The 18,878-nt window shown below is 43.3% G+C and overlaps 1 protein-coding gene across 1 annotated transcript in view; it reads left to right on the top strand.

The window, feature by feature from the left end:
- Positions 1 to 18,878, top strand: part of abcc3 (ATP-binding cassette, sub-family C (CFTR/MRP), member 3) — a 45,856-nt gene that overhangs the window by 15,407 nt on the left and 11,571 nt on the right. The window contains exons 4-23 of the mRNA XM_070927032.1: positions 303 to 440; positions 3,139 to 3,264; positions 3,524 to 3,585; positions 5,018 to 5,149; positions 8,294 to 8,536; positions 9,463 to 9,640; positions 9,846 to 10,007; positions 10,148 to 10,240; positions 10,971 to 11,174; positions 12,219 to 12,365; positions 12,453 to 12,540; positions 12,868 to 12,934; positions 13,050 to 13,176; positions 13,434 to 13,610; positions 13,907 to 14,074; positions 15,091 to 15,274; positions 15,402 to 15,510; positions 15,686 to 15,842; positions 16,588 to 16,795; positions 17,336 to 17,646. Of these exons, the coding sequence (XP_070783133.1) occupies positions 303 to 440; positions 3,139 to 3,264; positions 3,524 to 3,585; positions 5,018 to 5,149; positions 8,294 to 8,536; positions 9,463 to 9,640; positions 9,846 to 10,007; positions 10,148 to 10,240; positions 10,971 to 11,174; positions 12,219 to 12,365; positions 12,453 to 12,540; positions 12,868 to 12,934; positions 13,050 to 13,176; positions 13,434 to 13,610; positions 13,907 to 14,074; positions 15,091 to 15,274; positions 15,402 to 15,510; positions 15,686 to 15,842; positions 16,588 to 16,795; positions 17,336 to 17,646 (3,081 nt within the window). The remainder of the gene's footprint in view (positions 1 to 302; positions 441 to 3,138; positions 3,265 to 3,523; positions 3,586 to 5,017; positions 5,150 to 8,293; positions 8,537 to 9,462; positions 9,641 to 9,845; positions 10,008 to 10,147; positions 10,241 to 10,970; positions 11,175 to 12,218; positions 12,366 to 12,452; positions 12,541 to 12,867; positions 12,935 to 13,049; positions 13,177 to 13,433; positions 13,611 to 13,906; positions 14,075 to 15,090; positions 15,275 to 15,401; positions 15,511 to 15,685; positions 15,843 to 16,587; positions 16,796 to 17,335; positions 17,647 to 18,878) is intronic.

Below are 18,878 nucleotides of genomic sequence, written 5' to 3'. Positions count from 1 at the left end.
ACCCTATGTACAAGTAGCATAGCAATAAGAAGGCTGCATTCAGTTAGAGCAGTGTACTGGAGGAGAGCCTGTCCATAATTCTCCCGACGGCTATGTCGGGTTATAGAAAAGCCAGAAAAGCGATCAGGAACAGATCTAGCCCAGTGTTTGATGGAGGAACAGTCACTGACTGACCCAGTCAGACTGTTGTTTACCTTACTTGCCCTCACTAATCTAACTCTGACCCCCCACCCCACCCCCACCCCTTCCTCCATTCCTTTTTCCTCTCTCTGTGTAATACCCCCCCCCCCTCCTTCTCTCAGCTGTTGGCCACGTTTCTGATCCAGTTTGAGAGGTTACGTGGGGTTCAGTCCTCAGGGGTCCTCTTCATCTTCTGGTTCCTGTCTGTGCTGTGCGCCGTCGTGCCTTTCCGCTCCAAGATCCTCCAGGTCTCCAGCAAGGTGAGAACACGTCGTAGCCCTCGAATGCCTTTTACATGTCTGTCATCAACCCCCCCCCGCACTCTTATCCACATATTTTATTGTCTCCTTTCCTACTTGTACTTCATGTTGTCTTTGCTCTTGTTCTTCTTTCCCATTTTCTTTACTTCTCTGCTCTTATCCTCCTCACTGCTCTTGACCATTCAGAATACCATATACCCCCCCCCCCCCCACCTCCCCTCTTGTTGTCTCAGGAGTTGGTTTGGAGCTTGCAGTGAGTGGATGTTTTGAAGGGGTCAGGCCAGGGCACCACTAAGCAGAGAGGGAATAGTAGGCCTGTTGTTCCTAGCATGCTTATCTCACCTCTAGTGCTTCGCAGCTCACCAACAGAGCTGCAGCACACAGCAAACAAACCCCCCAGGCAACAAAATAAGACAGAGTGTGGCGTGAGACCGGGGAGAGGATACACAGGCAAGCAGACAGAACGAAATGGAAAAACAAGGGAGAAAATGTAAAATATGTGTATATGCAGCACAGTTGTTGATAAATACCGCTGACCCAGGCTGACTACTTGGCTAGGTGCTGAGAAATCTGGCTTTCCAGGACTGCAGAGCTCTAATCTACCGGAATTACAAGACTCCTAAATAAGTCCCCCATTTTCTTGTGGGAGCAAAGTGATTAGTGACCCATTAAACGTTTTCTACTACAAAGGCTGAGAAGTGTTGTTTTCAAGCAAAGAATAGGTTACCTTAAAGCTGCTATAATTGAACTTTTATGTTAGAAACACATCACACGGCTGTTGGGATGTCCAAGATTAGATTCATCAGGTTGCCAGAAACACAACTCCAAATGAATGCTAATGGTGCTCCTCGTCTCTTTGCTAAAACATTTACCTAAGATGATAATATGTCAGCTTGTTGCCCCCAAGCGGCCCAGAAATAAGTTAACGCAGGTTTAAGTTTCTGTTGGTTGTTCTCTGTTCTAGCATACTTACTCGTCTCTATTGTGAAAACGCTAGCCGCTGTGTTATCATGCACGTAATGACTGGATTATGGTCAATAATCAGAGTAATGCTTGCTCTAATCAACGTGTTTACATTGGTTCATATTAATATTTCTGTGTGTGGAGGATAATCCCTCCCCTGGCTCTCTCTCTCATGGTACTAACGTGGTTGCGAAATGCAAGTCATCATGATAGCACAAGTAAGGCTAAAAGGACAGCTAACTCTTTAGCTGTACATCAAATGTGTGTGTGGGCAGAACTTCTGTTATATCGGTTCATAGCAGACTCTACCTAGTCGGCCTGCAGGTGCATGTCAGAGTGCAAAAGGTGTATCTAACTAACACAGATTAGTTGCTGTGTTTGTGCCAGATGCGGATGGTAATTTTTCCTTAAAGCTTTTAGCTCTCTTCCTTTAACACCTCAAACTAACTAACTAACTGAGAATTCATATTTAAAAGTCTTAGCGATTACTTTTTGTGTCCATGGTAAAAGTTAAGAGCAACCCCCAGCCAGTCATGCAGCAGGCAGACGGACAGTGTAGGCAGAGCCTCGGGCGGTTGGAGTGTGAGGAACACATGCGGCTAACCAAGCAGCCCTGTGTTGAGGTCAGCCCCAGGCTATTGCAGTCCTGTGCTGCTGTAATCACTTTGATCCCGAATATTAGCCCATGCACAAATATGATTTGGGAAAAAGTGAAGTGATTTTGCATTGCTGAAGGTGACGCCTCTAATCATAATCGCGCTTAGCCGATTTGGATGTTTGTGTGCGCCGCAGGAAGGAAGAAATGTGAGTGACCTGTGGGAACTGAAATGAATGAATAGATGGAAGTTGACCTTTAGTGCATTTGCAAGCATGGAAACACCTCGACAGCAAAAGGTCATATACTGTAGTTTGATTAGTGTTGTTAGTGTTTACACAGTTGTGCCTCATTTCCCTGAATTAACAGAGCAATATGGCTCAAGCTCCGTGTTGCTGTTGCGCTACAAATGAGCTATATTTGTAGTTGTTGGCAGTGTCGCTTTGGCATGAAAATTGGTACGGTCAAATTTGGTACAGAAATTTGTGTTTGCCACAGGATGATCTCCGAAGTAGATCAGCTGACTTTTAATCTATCGTCATCATCAGGCCAAACTCTTCTGTCCAATACTTAATAACTGCAAAACTAATGACAAGACTCCCATCTGCCTCAGCTGTACTTTGTTTAGTGCTAATTAGCCAATGTTAGCATGCTGACGCACTAAACTAAGATTGTGGCCATGGTAAACATTATACCAGCTAAACATCAGTATGTAAGCGTTGTCATTGTGAGGATGTTCGCGTGCAAATTAGCATTTAGCTTCAAGCCCTGCTGTGCCTAAGCTAGCTGTAGTCCGTTAACTACTTAGCTGTACTTGCATGCTAGTTGGGCATGCTATCACGCTAAACTAAGGTGGTGGCCGTAGTTAACATCACCTGCCAAATATCAGCATTACAGTGGTCATTGTGAGCCATGTTAGCACGCTGAGGTTAGCATTCACAGGGCCGCTAGCTTGGCCACACACTCTTTGTCTTGTTTCAGTAACTGTGCAGTTCTAATGTCTTTTTGTAGCCATGCTAGCGTCGGTCGGCCAGTCCGTCTCTTGACAGGGGATGCTCGCAATTTTGTGTCTGAACTCACCTGTGTGTGTGTGTGCGCGTGTGCGTGTGCGTGTGCGTGCGTACTTGTTTTACATTTCAGGGCGAAGTGACCGACAAGCTGCGATTCACCACGTTCTACTTCTACTTCGGCCTGGTGGTCTGTGAGCTGATCCTCTGCTGCTTCAATGAGAAACCGCCTCTCTTCTCCAATGTCGTCACAGACCCTGTGAGTCACACGGGGTGTCCACTCAGAATCCATGAAGCATGTATGCCATATATGAGAACGCCATTTCCCTGCTGACATTGTTCACTCAGTGTTCTGAGCGGTTGAAAGTCTGAGGGTGTGCTCTTTTAAAGCAGGTCACACACTCATTCACTCACACAGAGAGCACGGTTGTTACTGGCTGCTCACTGAAGTATGTCCTCCTCATCCTTGTTTAACCTCTCTGGCCTATTTTTCTGCACATTTTTCAATTTCTTCTCAGAATCCTTGTCCTGAAACCACAGCAGGTTTCCTCTCCACCATGACGTTTTGGTGGTTCACGAGGTGAGCTCACACTGCACACCCATAGGCCCACAATTTGCTGTATATATATATGGTAATGTGCTTTAGTAATTAGTAAACACAATGTAGTTACAGTACATATTAATTTTTCTTTTTGTGTATTGAGCATCAAACTGTTCAATAATTTATCAAATAGATTCAAGTAATACAAGTTTTTATTTATTTAAATATACACAAAGTTTAGTTGTAAGATGTCCAAAGACCTGTGATAAATGAAACTGTTACAATATTAAATAAATAAATAAATAAATACATTATATAATGAATAATCATATGAATGTTTCATTGTAATTTTTTTTTGGAACATTTCAAAACGCCCTTTTTTAACAGCAATTTTCACAAAGTCACATGTTATTTTATGTCACTTTTTATGACAGTAGCCCCTGCCTCTCTGAAGCATGCCAGCTCAACAACGGCTACCAGATTTAGCCAGTTAGCGCCTGTTAGCTAGTGCAACAACAATGCCAAAGTAGTTATGAATAGAGGCTGCTGCTGTAATAAAACAATACACAGACGCAATAGCTAGCCTCTCCTGTTGTTTAGCATGAGAAGGCTCAACATACTACCAACACAGCGGCTAACTAGCTAGGCTAGGTTGTGAGCTTGGGTTATTCCTAAAACTAAAGAGCCAGTGTTAGCAGTGTTAACGCTGGCTAGGTAGCATGCAGCCTCGTAAAGCAAAATAATTTAGAGGACATGTTTGTACTGTCTTTATTTATTATTAAAGATTATATATATATATGTATATATGCAAAAATAAGTTAAGTTCATAATACATTGAGGTTTAACAAAGTTATTGCTTAATTTATATATTTGACACATGATTTTTTTTTTTTTTATACTATTGAACACTTTGGGGATCCCTATAGTATTTGTATACAACATATTATTGTAGTTTTCACTGCTGAGTGGGTTTTGTAACATTTTCCAATATCAGCACACAGAATAAATGTGGAATTATTTACCTTGGTTATTACTGTAAACAAGTGAGACTGGTTCTGTTCACGCCTGTTTTTTTGTTGTTTTTGATCGTTGCGACAAAGAGGATGTTGCTCTTTTGCTGATGGACGTACAGCACCTCCTTTTCTGTTTTCTCCTGTAAGCCAATCTCCCCCTCGTGCCGGAAAACACAATCGAGCCAATTTCCGGTGAAATCCGACCCACCAGTACATAATGATGATTAGCAAATCCGGTAAACTCAATTAAGTGTCTTTGTGGATGGCATTCTTACTGAGTTGTCTCAACTGGGGACATAAAAAAAGGAGACATTCTGACAAAGATTCACAAAGCAGTGAGGCGGGTGGAGGCTGACAAGCCTTTTGGTAATGTCTCATTTGCTTACAGTAATTCCGCTTGTTAGTGTTGAATTGCTTAATGTACCGGATTACATTAAACTTCTGTTTCTCTCTCTTAGTATGGCCATTAAAGGCTACAAAATGCCACTGGAGACCAAAGATCTTTGGTCTCTGAACCAGCGCGACAGCTCCAAGGTGACGGTGCCCAAACTCCTCAACGAGTGGGAGAAGGAGCAGACCAAAGCGAAGAGGTGCGTTTGTTTTCCAGCACATCTGTGTCACTCATATAAAAGCTTTACTTGGTGTTTGCAGTGTGCGACGCCAGTCACTACATTTTACATATGAAGACAGCAGGTCGTTGGCAGGAATCAGGTTAAAGCTGGAAACCGGAGAACTTCTGTAACCTGGATACTTCAGAATGCACAGCTGGTCAATAATCAGATTTATCTGCTACCCTATTTTTATAGCAGGGCTGGCTTGCTGTGAGTGTATTACTGACACATGATGCTGCCACTTCAACAGCTTTTTTATTTTGTTTTGTTTTTCTTGGTTGGAGTGTCTGCACAGTGGGAGCTCTGCAGTGGGGGCACAGCATTTCCTTTACTGTGCCAAAGTTTGGGCAGTACAAAGTCATTTCAGTTTTAGTCTAAATGATCTTGGATGCAGCAAAAGTCTTTGTCTGCCCCAAGCTCATTGGCTCCTACTGAAGCTATAAATCATAAAAAACAAAGGCTCAATCATTTCTTAAAACATCCTGTCAATGCAGTCTTCACCAAACATTACTCAAACAGGAGGAAAGCAAGAAAGCTTTCTGATGGTTGGGGACTATTTTCAGCTGTGGCGCATTTCTGGCAGCAGGACGGCTTATGTAGGATTGAGTCAAAATAAACTGCAGTGTGTGCGTTCATGGTAATGAAGGAACAGTCTTATCAGTGAGGCTCATCGATATGTTTTTAATAGTTGTTTTTTTTTACAACAATGGAGCACTATGGCACAGAGGAAGAAGATACATCGGGCTTTGGATACACAAGAATGGATGGACAAGAAATCTGGCTTCTCTAGTTGTTGTTGACCACGTTTCTCGTTTAAATGGCGTTTAGACGTCAGGCTAATGCAGAAAGCGGACACTAAGCAGGTTACTGGAGTGCATGTAAACCTACTGAATGAGATTTGTGGTGTCAAACAACTGTAAGCTCATTCTAATTCCCAGGGAGAGAAATAGTCACTCTGATTTGCACACATCAATAACATCCTCTTTTTTGCTTTTGTACATATATATATATATTTTTAAAAATCCTGTCATGGTCATCTACCCCCTACCGCCCCTTTCACTTCTTTGTCAGAACAGAGAGGGGAGAGGATGTTGTCTTAGAGGGCAGGGCTCTTTGTGTGCGCAGTTACAAGTGTGTGTGTGCGGACGTATGCACACACACTTTTCTTCTGTCTTTTTGTAACCCTAGCAGCAGGATAGCTACATGTAATATATGAAGCTGCTACACATCTACTTAAAACAACTGTGGAAAAATTGATGAAAGCAAAAATAAAGGGGAAAACTGCAGTACATAATGTATATGGAACATCCAGTGTCTGCAGATATCAGAGAGAACACATGAAATGCTTTCTTTTGCCTTTAATGTCAGAGTCTTGAAGGATTAAGTCCACCCCCCCCACTGCTCAGTATAATGTGCTGCAGAATTAATTACTTTTCTGATGTCTGCAACATGGCATTCCACAGTTCTACAGCGCGTGTTCAGCCACACACTGGCAAAATTAGTTCATTCGCCTGGTCGCTGAGAACAGGACTTCAGGGCAAAAAGGGAACTTCATGCGCAAACACGCTCGACAGGCCCCGTTGAACCCCAACCTCCAGGCTGCTTCCTACCTCTGTGCCGTCAGCTTTCCCCCGTCCGAGTTTCATTGTGACCCTTCACCGAGAGCAGCTTGTAAAATGATATGGAAAAGCTTGATCGGGCCTTTTCACTTGCTGTCCGTAAACCTGTTTGGAGTTGAGCTGAATTCCACCACGGTTGTCCTGTTGAACCATAGTCGCCTATTAGTTCACCGCTGGAATCCGACTCCTGCGCTTTAAGCTGGTATTAGAATAGATTTTGTGTAGTTTGCAAAACATTCCTTTCACTGAAAACATGTTTCTCGCATTATGTCTCACTGCCTGAGACCTTCCGGAGCAAATGAACATTCTTGTGGACAAATTAAACAAATGCAACCACAAACAATCTTTTTATACTGTTTGTATTACTATTTACCAAGGCAATGATCCAGTTTTACCAAAGGGATTTATCATAACTGATAAAGTATGAAATATGTTGTATATGTGGTATAATTTGGAGCTAAAACTATTCATCCACAACTTAAGCCAGTTTAATACTTAAGCCACTTCCTCACAGTGAGTTACTGATTAGTTAGAACACATCATTAACAGGTTTGAGTGCATCTCATATCGTTGTTACTCAGATGACACTGAGCTACTCGGCTTCTTTCAAATCAAATCCTATCTGAGTGCCTATCTGCCTGTCTTATTTAACCTGCATTAAGTGTTTTGGGGGCTTTTTGGCACTAGGGGGCAGCAGAAACACGCAGCACAACATATGGCTAATATGCTAGCAAACTGTTGCCTATGTACACATCCAGCAGACACGTAGCAAAATTAGCATTAATTTGAAGTCACATTTCCAGCCACCTAGTGAATGCAAGTCCAATATTGTCTTTCATTTTAGCTCTGGTTTGGTCTCCACCAACTCCTCCACATATTTGGCTATTTCGCTGCTAAAATCTCCATTATGTCCACCAGCTAGTTGCTAACTTTGTCTGTCTGCTGTTTTGTGCTGGGCAGGTAGCACACAGTGTTTTCTTTTTTTTTTCTTTTTTTGTTAGCTTTTTTGTCGAAAACAGCTGCCTGCCGGAAATGATGCTGATGAGAGCCATGAGACTCAATCAAAACAGTAACGTTGCCAGGCCGTAAAAACCAAAACAACGCGCCGAAAGAGGCTTAAACATTCCGTAGAGTTGATGAGAACTGCAGAGTTAGGTGATAAATATTTGTAGGCTTATCTCTACGAGCGACCCCATTCACATACAATTAGCGATTTGATACGTAGTCAATATAAAACTATTGATTATAGCAGCTTTAAATTGTTAAATTGTCATTATCATAAGCGCTAATACCGTTGCATTTCAGGTACAGCTTAGCCTCAGAACTTAGTAGTCCTTTTTATTTTTCCAACTAAGAAATATTTCAAAAGTATGGTCTGTTGTCTTACTTACTGACTTACTTGTTTACTTATGATGAGAGTTCCCTTTCCTCACATAACTGTCTCTCCGTCTTTTTCATCTCTTTCCTATCCCAAACAACCCTCCCCAAATTTCAAATTCTCTAGTGAACAGAATCTGCCCAGCCAGGCTATGTACTCCAAGCCCCCGCCGTCGACCACCAACCACGTCGGAGGAGGTGAAAGCAGTCAGGAGGAAGTAGAGGTCCTGCTGTCCAATCAGAAAGCTGCTCCCCACCAGCCGTCTTTCCTACGTGCCCTTGTCAAAGCCTTTGGACCCTACTTTCTGATCGGCTCGGCCTACAAGTTTCTGCAGGACATCATCACCTTCGTCAACCCTCAGCTGCTCAGGTAAAAACAAAGGTCACATGTCAGATTGGAAGATCAGAACACCAACAAACTGCCATTGTTCCAGTGTTCCCAAATACTATTTTCAGGATGTCCTTTTGCATGTGGAGTTTGTGTTTTTGCATGGAGGTTTGTTTTATACATGCTGTCCTTGTTCAGGATGTAAATGCAGTGTGTTTCCTTTATGCTTCTAATGGCCCAGGGTGGAAAAGTTAATAATAGTAGCTGTTCTGTGAAAGCCATATCTTTATGTAAATATCAGCGAGATAAGCTATCGGAGATGGCTGACCACATAGTTTTCCTGTTTGTATTTTGTCACGGTTCACGTTGTTGAATGAGGTTGATTAATACTGACACCTGCTCTGTCACTGGTGCTGCAGGAATGACTTAGCACGTGTAATTTGAATTTCAAATGATCTGATAGCTGTCTGTCGGATCGTTTTCTTTCACAGAAAGAAGGACGACTGGAATGACGCCGTGAAAGCCCCTGACCATTGTAGCAAAAAATAATCTGACATAACAGAGACCAACATAAGAAAGAAAATTATAGTATAGATTTGGTTTCCCTGAGACTTTGAGGAACTTGAGTAGCCACAGATGGTGTTTTGTTTGAAGACGTCTTAAGTTTCCCGGCTGTAATTTCTTAATAGAAGCGTGGAAGAAATTAATATCAAAGGGTTAGTGACTAGTTGCTTTTTACTTAAGTAAAGAATGCACTCCAAACTTCCCGTTTTTCTACATCCAAATAAAATCATTTTACGTAACCATCACTATAACTGAATAACATCATTGTCTCTATACAGTAAACTCTTGGCCTGGTGCTATAACAGTACACTCATTATAATGCCAGAATATCCTTAAACTCCAACCTACAGATAGTGTGTTTTTGCTAACTCAATCTAAACTGTCCCCTCTCTTCGCTCTTATAGGATGCTGATCTCGTTCACAAAACAGAAGGGCGTTCCCGATTGGTGGGGTTACTCGCTGGCCTTCCTCATGTTCTTCACCGCCTTCCTGCAGACTCTCATCCTCCACCATCACTTTCAGTACTGCTTCGTCACCGGCATGAATGTGCGCACGGCTGTCATAGGAGCTATCTACAGGAAGGTATGCAAGAAAGTATCGTAGCTTTCTGACTGTGCATTTGTGCATGTGTGTGGAAAAATCGTGAAGGAGACCTTAAAGCTTCACTTTTATCAATAAATTGAGCATTCATATATCTCATTTCATTTTAGAGGAGATGCATACAGAAAATAAATAGATTACATTGTTTAGTACAGTTGTCCCCCCCCCCCCCGTCATTGTTCTGCAGGCGCTGGTGATAACCAACGCAGCCAAACGTTCATCTACAGTGGGAGAGATAGTCAACCTGATGTCCGTGGACGCACAGAGGTTCATGGACCTCACCACCTTCCTCAACATGTTGTGGTCCGCTCCTCTTCAGATCATGCTGGCACTATATTTCCTCTGGCAGGTACGCTCACCAATTCTTCATGGATTTGCCTCCGTATTTAGTTTACACGTATATATATTGAGCACAGGGGACTTTTGCTTTGCCTCTGTAATTGTTATGAGTCATATTTGCATTGGTTTACTGACTGCTGTATTTTGCAGAACCTCGGTCCGTCTGTGCTGGCCGGGGTGGCTGTCATGATCATGCTGATCCCTTTTAATGCCGTCATAGCCATGAAGACCCGAGCCTACCAGGTACGTAACAGCCAAACTAGGACTTGGCAATAATTCAATGCTTAAAAATGCATAAAAATAGAATACAGTTCATTGCATTAACCATTAGTTTGAGTGTTTTGTATGTGATTATGCATACATTTGCCATATATATCAATATCTTAAAACAATGCTCCTGTCCTCCTGTTCATACGGCCCATGAAGAGATCCCTCCCTAATGCGATTTCAGTGTAAATTATTGGGGACAAAATCCACGCGCTCTAGTGTGTTTTAGCGTGACATCCCCTCTTTATCATTATCTCCTCCTCCGCAGCTCAACAAAGAAGCACTGTCTGTGGAAACGCTGTAACTTTGGAAGCTATCCACTTGATTTCTCTGAGTCAGACTGCTGAGGCCTCATTATAGCTTTAAATAAAGTTTTGAATACATTTGAACACAGAACGAGGACTGCGGATTCTGTAGCCCATCATTTATATTGGAAGCGCATTAGGAAGAGATCTTTTAATGGCCTAAGTATTGTCTGGTGGTGTGAATACCAACGGCAGCTTCGGCTTTTGTACCCAGATTCAAACTCTGAGTTGTGTCATTTTATTTTGTGTAAGTTGTAATTTTACGTGATTCTACGTTATTTGTGGAGTTTAGCAATTCAAAAAAATCTACCTTTGCCACTTTTCCCTATTTTTGGAGTTTGGTTAATCTATTGTCTAAGGACAGTTTGTCTTCTCTTCCTCCTCCTCTCTCTCTCTCCCAGGTGGAGCAGATGCAGCACAAGGACTCTCGGATCAAGCTGATGAATGAGATCCTGAACGGCATCAAAGTCCTGAAGCTGTACGCCTGGGAGAACTCCTTCAAAGAAAAGGTCCTGGCCATTCGGCAGAAGGAGCTCAATGTGCTGCGCAAGACGGCCTACCTGGGTGCGCTGTCCACCATGGCCTGGACCAGTGCCCCTTTCCTGGTAGGCTCAGCCCAGATGTCTGCCAGCTAACTGTCGTCCTTTCAAAGGACTTTTTGAAACGGATTGGTCAGGAATGAAGCATTTGGAGAACGTCAGGATCAGCTGTGGCCATTTTTATTCCATTTTGTTGTACGAAGGGAAAGTTGAACCAGCAAATCCAAACATGCTGCATGAATGTCTGCGAAGACGTCTTCCTATTTGGTATTTTCCGAAGATGGCACCATGGGGGCCGCGAGCTCTGTTGTTTGTCCATTAGGGCTTGCTAGCTGTTGCTAGTCTTGTTGCCCCCCAAGGCAGCCTTCATAAGCTCATAAGTCATGTATGACAGCTGTTACTACAATTCGACATGTGTTCAGATAGCGTAGCAATGACAAGGGAGCTTTATTAGAAACTGTTTTAGTAACCTGGTGATAAAGAGCTCCTTTGTTTAGAAACTGAAGCAGGAAGAGAGTATTGGAGTCAATATTGTAACTGATGTTTTAATAACTTTACTGGCTGAAAGTTGCTGTATATTAACACTTAAATGTTCCGAGGCACCTTCTTCGCTCATAGGTATTAATCTTCTTATCTTAATCCAAGTCTTTTAATATTATCTGCCAATGCAAAGTCAAATTTGTCATTTGTTTTGTATTACGTTTTAATTTTTCCTAAATAATACAGCTGCAAAATGCGCACTCAGTCTACAGAAGAAAAAAAAAACCCTCCCGTTGTGCATGATTAATTATGTTTGAGTTATGAATGTATATTAGCTAGCCAGCCAATGGATGGTCCGAGGTTGTTTATCAGCGGCATATGGCTAACGCTAGCGTTAGATGCCACATCACGCTCTCCCCATAATAATAGAATTATAATAATAGTGAATATTTAAGACAGCATTTGAAAGCAGCGTCACCTTGCTAACAGTTAAGGAACACGTAGGGTGTTATTAAAGGACGGTCATTTGGCTTCAGATTTGTGGATTATGCCGCACAAGTTTACAGTAACATCATGTTAAACTGATGGGCTGTGACGTCTGAGCGTCCTGTTTGCCCTTGTTTCTTCCAGGTTGCCTTGACAACGTTTGCCGTGTATGTGACTGTGGATGAGAAAAACGTCCTGGATGCGGAGAGGGCCTTTGTGTCGCTCTCGCTCTTTAACATCCTCAGGTTTCCTCTAAACATGCTTCCCCAAGTCATCAGCAGTATCGTACAGGTAAGAGCATTTACTCCCCCCGCCACCCCTTCCTATCCTGCATGTGTTGGTTTCATTGAGTGCCTGTGTGTTTATTCTGCGTCGCAGGCCAGCGTCTCGCTCAAGCGAATCCAAGCTTTCCTGAGTCACGATGAGCTGGACCCACATTCAGTAGACAGAAAGAGCACAGCCTCAGGTAAAATTGAAACGCTGCTCCTATTTTGATTAAGGTTAAAACAACATGTTTCTTTTTTCTTTTTTTTTTGTACCCGCCCAGCTTCAGTGCATTGTCATCATATGTCAACATACCATTGTTTAAACTCAATAGGCTCTTCAAATACAAGGCTTCAGTGCTTCCCACTTGTACCTTTCACCCAGTGGCTCAGAGCCTGAAGATCTTTTTGACTAATAGTTAAGAAATGCCTCTCAGCCTTTTGTCCTGTCAGACTACGTCGACCCTGCCCCCACCAATTCAAAAGCTCCTGAAAAAGAAACCCACGTGACGTTTTTTTTTGCTCTGCAGAGTTTTCAGTGACGGTTGTCAACGGGAAATTCACCTGGACTAAAGAGGATCCTCCTGTTCTGCACAAGTACGTCCCGGAAAAAAAAGCCACGTACTATATGTTTTGCACCTGTCACGTGTTTGTTGTTGTCACACCCGGGGCTCTTCTTAAAGCGTGTGAATGTTTACTGTGTGTTTTGTAGTATTAACGTGATGGCGCCCCAGGGCTCTCTGCTGGCAGTGGTGGGACACGTTGGCTGTGGGAAGTCCTCCCTGATCTCGGCGCTGCTGGGTGAAATGGAGAAGCTAGAGGGAGACGTTTCTATTCGGGTAGGACCCCACTTCATTCACCCTGTTTATTTACTCATTAGGACGATATTAGTGCTAATATCAATGACATGAGAAAGAATCGGCTAGCTGGGAAGATCTGACTGAACATGGACACTCATGGAACACTGGAATAAGAATGTAATTTTACAGGATATACATGTAGATATATTAACACATGGTTAGGGTTGCTAATTGCCAGATGTGTCATTAGAGGAAGTGGTAAAGGGGAGTTTGTCGGCCTCTCTCTCCTCACACAGGGATCAGTGGCGTACGTACCTCAGCAGGCCTGGATACAGAATGCCACCCTGCGGGACAACATCCTGTTTGGCAAACCCTACAATGAGCAGAAGTACCGCTGCGTTCTGGAAGCCTGTGCCTTAACTCCTGACCTGGAAGTGCTGCCCGGAGGAGACATGACTGAGATAGGCGAGAAGGTACAAAAGAGAAGCACTTTTCATTTTCACTTCTCCTACTGAGCGACCTCTTTTAGTTTCTGTTTCCAGGCACTAGCTTTGGTTCTGGTTTCCTTTCAGCAATTCTGGATGTCTCAAACACCAGGCTTCAGACATTTTTTTTTTAATCAATTCTTAGTTTCCTCAACATCTTCCCCCGTTTGCTGAAGGTTTTGTCTTGAGAAACTGATGTATTACTGAAAATAATTCACATAGTAAACTGGCCAGTAGCCACCGTGATTTAAAGCGACCCTGATGAGACGTCTCGAATCCTGCAGGGCATTAACCTCTCTGGTGGGCAGAGGCAGAGGGTGAGTCTGGCCCGAGCGCTGTACAGCGATACGGACGTCTACCTGCTGGACGACCCGCTGTCCGCTGTGGACGCCCACGTGTCCAAACACATCTTTGACAACCTCATCGGTCCAGAGGGGGTGCTCAAGGGCAAGGTGAGGAGAGTTTAAATCCAGGTTTTCATATGTTTTTTCATCTCACTGTCACACTGATCAGTTTGTGGTATTAAAAAAAAAAAAAAAAAAAAAAAGCCTATGTAAACAACACTGCAGAGGTAAATTAACATCCATGTATGAACCTTTAGTCCTTGTGGTGATATGTCATGCTCTTTGCTGCCTAAACCTTTCATGAATCTGGCCCTCAGAGTCTGAACAACATACATTCATGGTCCCCAGAGGAGGAATCCTGCTGACACCGGCAGCTCTATGTTTTCACTTATCCATTAAAATATCTCAGCATCTACTTTTTCACAAAGTTCCATAGAGACAGTCATGGTTCCCCAACAATGCATCCAAATTACTCTGGTGACCCCTTTTCATCCAGCGCCATCATCGGGTCCTATACTTCGGTTTATGACCAAACACCCGCAGAACCGATGACAATCCCATCAGCCTCAGCTGTGCTTTGTGTCAATTAGCCAGTGTTGGCATGCTAACACGCTAAACTAAGATGGTGACCATTGTAAACATTATGCCTGCTAAACATCAGCGTGTTAGCATTGTCATTGTGGGTTTACATTTACTGGAGCTCAAAGCTCAACTTTAGGGCTTTTGGTCGTGGCAGCCACTGGATCGGAAGACCGGAGAGGGTGGAGGGCCTTCTTCGATGACCTTTAGGGAATACGAAGACCTAGTAAACTAAGTACAGCCTCATAGAGCTGCTAGCATGGCTGTAGATTCAATAGAGGAAGTTATTTATTATCTTTTTAGAGAGGAAGTTCTGTCTTTTAACAGTTTATTACTTGTTGGTTTTTCATGTTTATGACACCAGTTTCTGATAAGAGCTGTTTGAGCTGTGACTGGATTCTGCTGCGCATACTGCAGCGCTGAATATGTGATTGACTTTGAGCTTGTAGTAAAAGGTGTACCCATGTTTGCCCGTGGGTTTGCCTTGGCATTGTCATATGCATAGTTTATACCATAACAAGGCTTCTTTTACTGTTTGACTCCAGACACGAATTCTGGTGACACACGGCATCAGCTTCCTGCCTCAGGTCGATAACATAATGGTGATGGTGGAGGGCAGGGTGTCGGAGATGGGCTCCTACCAGGAGCTGCTGCAACAGAACGGAGCCTTCGCAGAGTTCCTCAGGAACTACGCCCTGGAGGACATCGTCGAGGAGGACGAGGCCACTGGTTAGAGCGTCACCTCCTTCACTCTTATGTTGCCTTGTATATCATATGTCATACCAGCAGCTCATATTGTATGGTTGAGCCGCTTTGAAAAAAGCTGCATGACCTATTGCCTATGATGCTTTCACAGAGGGGTTAATAGAAGATGAGGAATTGTTCCCTGACGATGCCCTTAGCAACCACACCGACATGGTGGACAGTGAGCCGGTGATCAATGAAGCCAAGAGAAATTTCATAAGGTAGGAAATGTTTTAACATTTTAGTTTCTTTCTAACTACCTATAAGTACTTTGTCATTCAATCTGCCTTTTTGTCTTGGACAAGATTAATGAATAAAATTCGCTCAGGGGAGCCATTTCACTAAACAGCCACTGACAAGATATGACTTCATTTTTTTTTTTCCCTCCCTTCACAGGCAGATCAGCATCATTTCAGGCGACGGCGAGAACCCCAGATCCCGATCGGTGAGGAGACACGGCTGCAGCCAGAGGAAACACTCGGAGCCACAAGACAAGAAGAAACCGCACGAGGTGGAGAAGCTCATCCAGGCTGAGACCACGGAAACGGGCAGGGTCAGTCCCATCACATCTCTGTTTTCTGTCCCTCTCTCATGCAAATATCCTTTATTGTCCATTTCTTTTTTCAGATATACAGGTGGACTTTTTGACCCTTTTTTACTGTCAGGCTTCTAGTTTGTTTTATTTGACGCAGAGATCGAATCTGGCTATTGGTGTCATAAATTCTAATCACAACTATATATTTCACAGTTTTTTATACTCTATTGCCATTCATTTACTTCATTATTGTGTCATTAGGGGGTTCATAGCCCTAAATCCATCATGCTTTTACGGTTGAGTTATTCTAAATATTCTAAGTAAATATTCATCCTTTTTATCCATCATTTCAGGAGGCATTACATCCAATAAGATAAATGAAATAAAACGTTCATAATACATTCTATTTCCCATCTGAACATTTCAGATCATAGTGGTGTAGACAGGTGAAATCACATTCACCTGAGTGCCCCGTTTTCAGATAATAATCCCAGATGAAACATTTAATGTCATCAAAGTAAAGAACACCCCTTTAAATGAGCTCATTTACAAAGTACCACATTTGTACTTCTGTAATTTGTCATTACATTCTCAAACAATAGACGGTTCCTCTCCATCTCCATAACATCGCAATATCACACTATCACACTGAAACATGAAATCGCATCATAAAATTGTCTCCATCATAAAACATTCACTGAGGCTGTCTGAGCTGACCCGGTGCTGAACTGGGTCTGCCCACTGTTCCGTCACTCCTTCCCAGGTGAAAACAAAGGTGTACCTGGAGTACGCCAAGGCGGTGGGGGTTCTGCTGTCGGTGTTCATCTGCTTCTTGTACGGCTGCCAGAGCGCCGCGGCCATTGGAGCGAACATCTGGCTCAGCCAGTGGACCAACGACGCCTCGAGAAATCAGACAAAGGAGAATGTTCATATGAGGGTGGGGGTGTACGCAGCGCTGGGCATTGCACAAGGTAAGGATCCCAATAAGCCGTGAATGAAGCACTTGGTTAATGTTGAAGCCCATTCATTTTTCTATGCATTTGTTGATGTATAGAAACAATTTTGTGGAAAGTACATTTTCTGCCTTCAGGTTTTTTATTTAACTATTTTTCAACCTCAGCAGCTACTTTTTAACTTTACCTCCATGGTGCCAGATGCTGCTTCCCCCCACACAGCTTCTTGTTGCAGAGTTCATTGACATTAACTGAATCTACTTGCTTTTCAGCCAGTTGAAAAGTTTGCTGTTTATACAATTAACTCACTGGAGACATTCACCAAAACTAGCTTTAGCGCAATGAGTATGCATCGCTATCGCTTGGTGTGTTTTTTGTCGACTGATTGCCACTGTTCCTTTTTTGACAGTGTTTTACCTTTTTACATCTTCACACTCAGGACGGACGCCGCCTGTGTCTACTAGTAATCCCGTTCTAATTCCACAATAAAACCTTCCTCTCCAACATCTTTTTTTTTTTCCCCCCCTCCACTCCTGCTCCGGTTCAACCCCACTTCAGGTGTCCTGGTCATGATGTCTTCCTTCACACTAGCCATGGGGAACATCGGCGCAGCCAAGAAGCTGCACCATAACCTGCTTACCAACAAACTTCACACACCCCAGTCTTTCTTTGACACCACGCCTATAGGACGCATCATCAACCGTTTCTCCAAGGACATCTACGTCATAGACGAGGCTCTTCCAGCCACCGTGCTCATGTTCCTGGGCACCTTCTTCGTTTCTCTCTCCACCATGATAGTTATCGTTTCCAGTACGCCTATCTTTGCCGTTGTCATAGCGCCCCTGGCTTTCATATACATCTTTGTCCAGGTACTTGGGGGGAGGGGGGGTGTTGCTCGTGTGCCAGATGACGCTTTCTGTTTCCTCTTTTCCTTGTGACTCTTCCTCTTCCTGGAATGGCACGCCGCATGCATGTTGGCGCAGCAGTTTTTTTTTTGTTTGTAACCTTCCAGTTTTGGCTTTTGTTCCTCCGTAGCCTGTGATGTTGTCCACGACGAGCATCTGCGGTTGTGATTATCTCCTTTTGTCAATCATAAATTCACTTTGCTCTCTCCGCAGCCAAAGCACTTCCTGTCCTGCCTGCAGCCTCCTTCCACACCCTTCCACACACACACACACACACACACACACACACACGGCAATACAGCCGGCCCCAATATGCGCACAATACACTGACTTTAATCAAATGTTGGTCAGCCTTTAGTGAGCTAGAACCTCCCTCTAGTGGTGGACCAGTGTTTATACAACTGGATCTGAATTTTTACTGTAGGCCAGCGTGACCGACTTCAGGGTGTCTGGATTTGTTTTAGGGATTACACAAGTAGCGTTTGTAATGTGTGTTTTTCTTTTTTTTTTTGTTGTCATGGAGAAGTTGAAACAGTAAAAGAATAGCTGGCTGGTTAGATAAAAGGTAGTTTATGTATGTAACAGAGTATTTTGTGGATCAGAGAATTCCTCACATTTTTCTCAATTTAAGCCCTTCAAAGTTATTCAAATGTTTCATGATTTTTAAGTCAAAGGTTAGGGTTTGATTCAGTGCCAACTATAAAATAAGATAGTGACACTTCTTCAGATCTGGTGATATTTAAGTCAGGCAGCGATGGAGAGTAATGCACATGCAATGACTACATTAGTAACTGTATGAATTGGAAATAAGCAGGTTTTCTGTTACACTTAGGTGTAATACTAAGAAATGCTTAAAGCAACTGTGTCACACACACACAGTTCAGCTTTTAGTTGTTCAGACAAGACATGCAGGAGATATTTGTTTCCTGGTCAGACGCACAGCTGCGCTCAGCCTCTGGAGGGCGGAGACATATGGTGATAGAAGGGAATAGAAGTTTATTTTCTGGTGCCAAAGACCAAAGTTGTGTTGTGCCACTTGCTTTGTACTGACCCCCCCCCCCCCCCCCCCTCCCCCTCTATTTTAAGGGAACTGTGATAGCACACAAGGCACCATGGCAGCGCGCACAAAAAGGGAAAAAGGAGCATGACCAAAAACAGAACCGATGATGGAAAAAACAAAAACAACTTTAACTTTG

This window comes from Enoplosus armatus, chromosome 20, assembly GCF_043641665.1.
Source record: "Enoplosus armatus isolate fEnoArm2 chromosome 20, fEnoArm2.hap1, whole genome shotgun sequence".
NCBI lineage: Eukaryota > Metazoa > Chordata > Actinopteri > Centrarchiformes > Enoplosidae > Enoplosus > Enoplosus armatus.
This window is presented reverse-complemented; position numbering and strand designations above follow the sequence as displayed.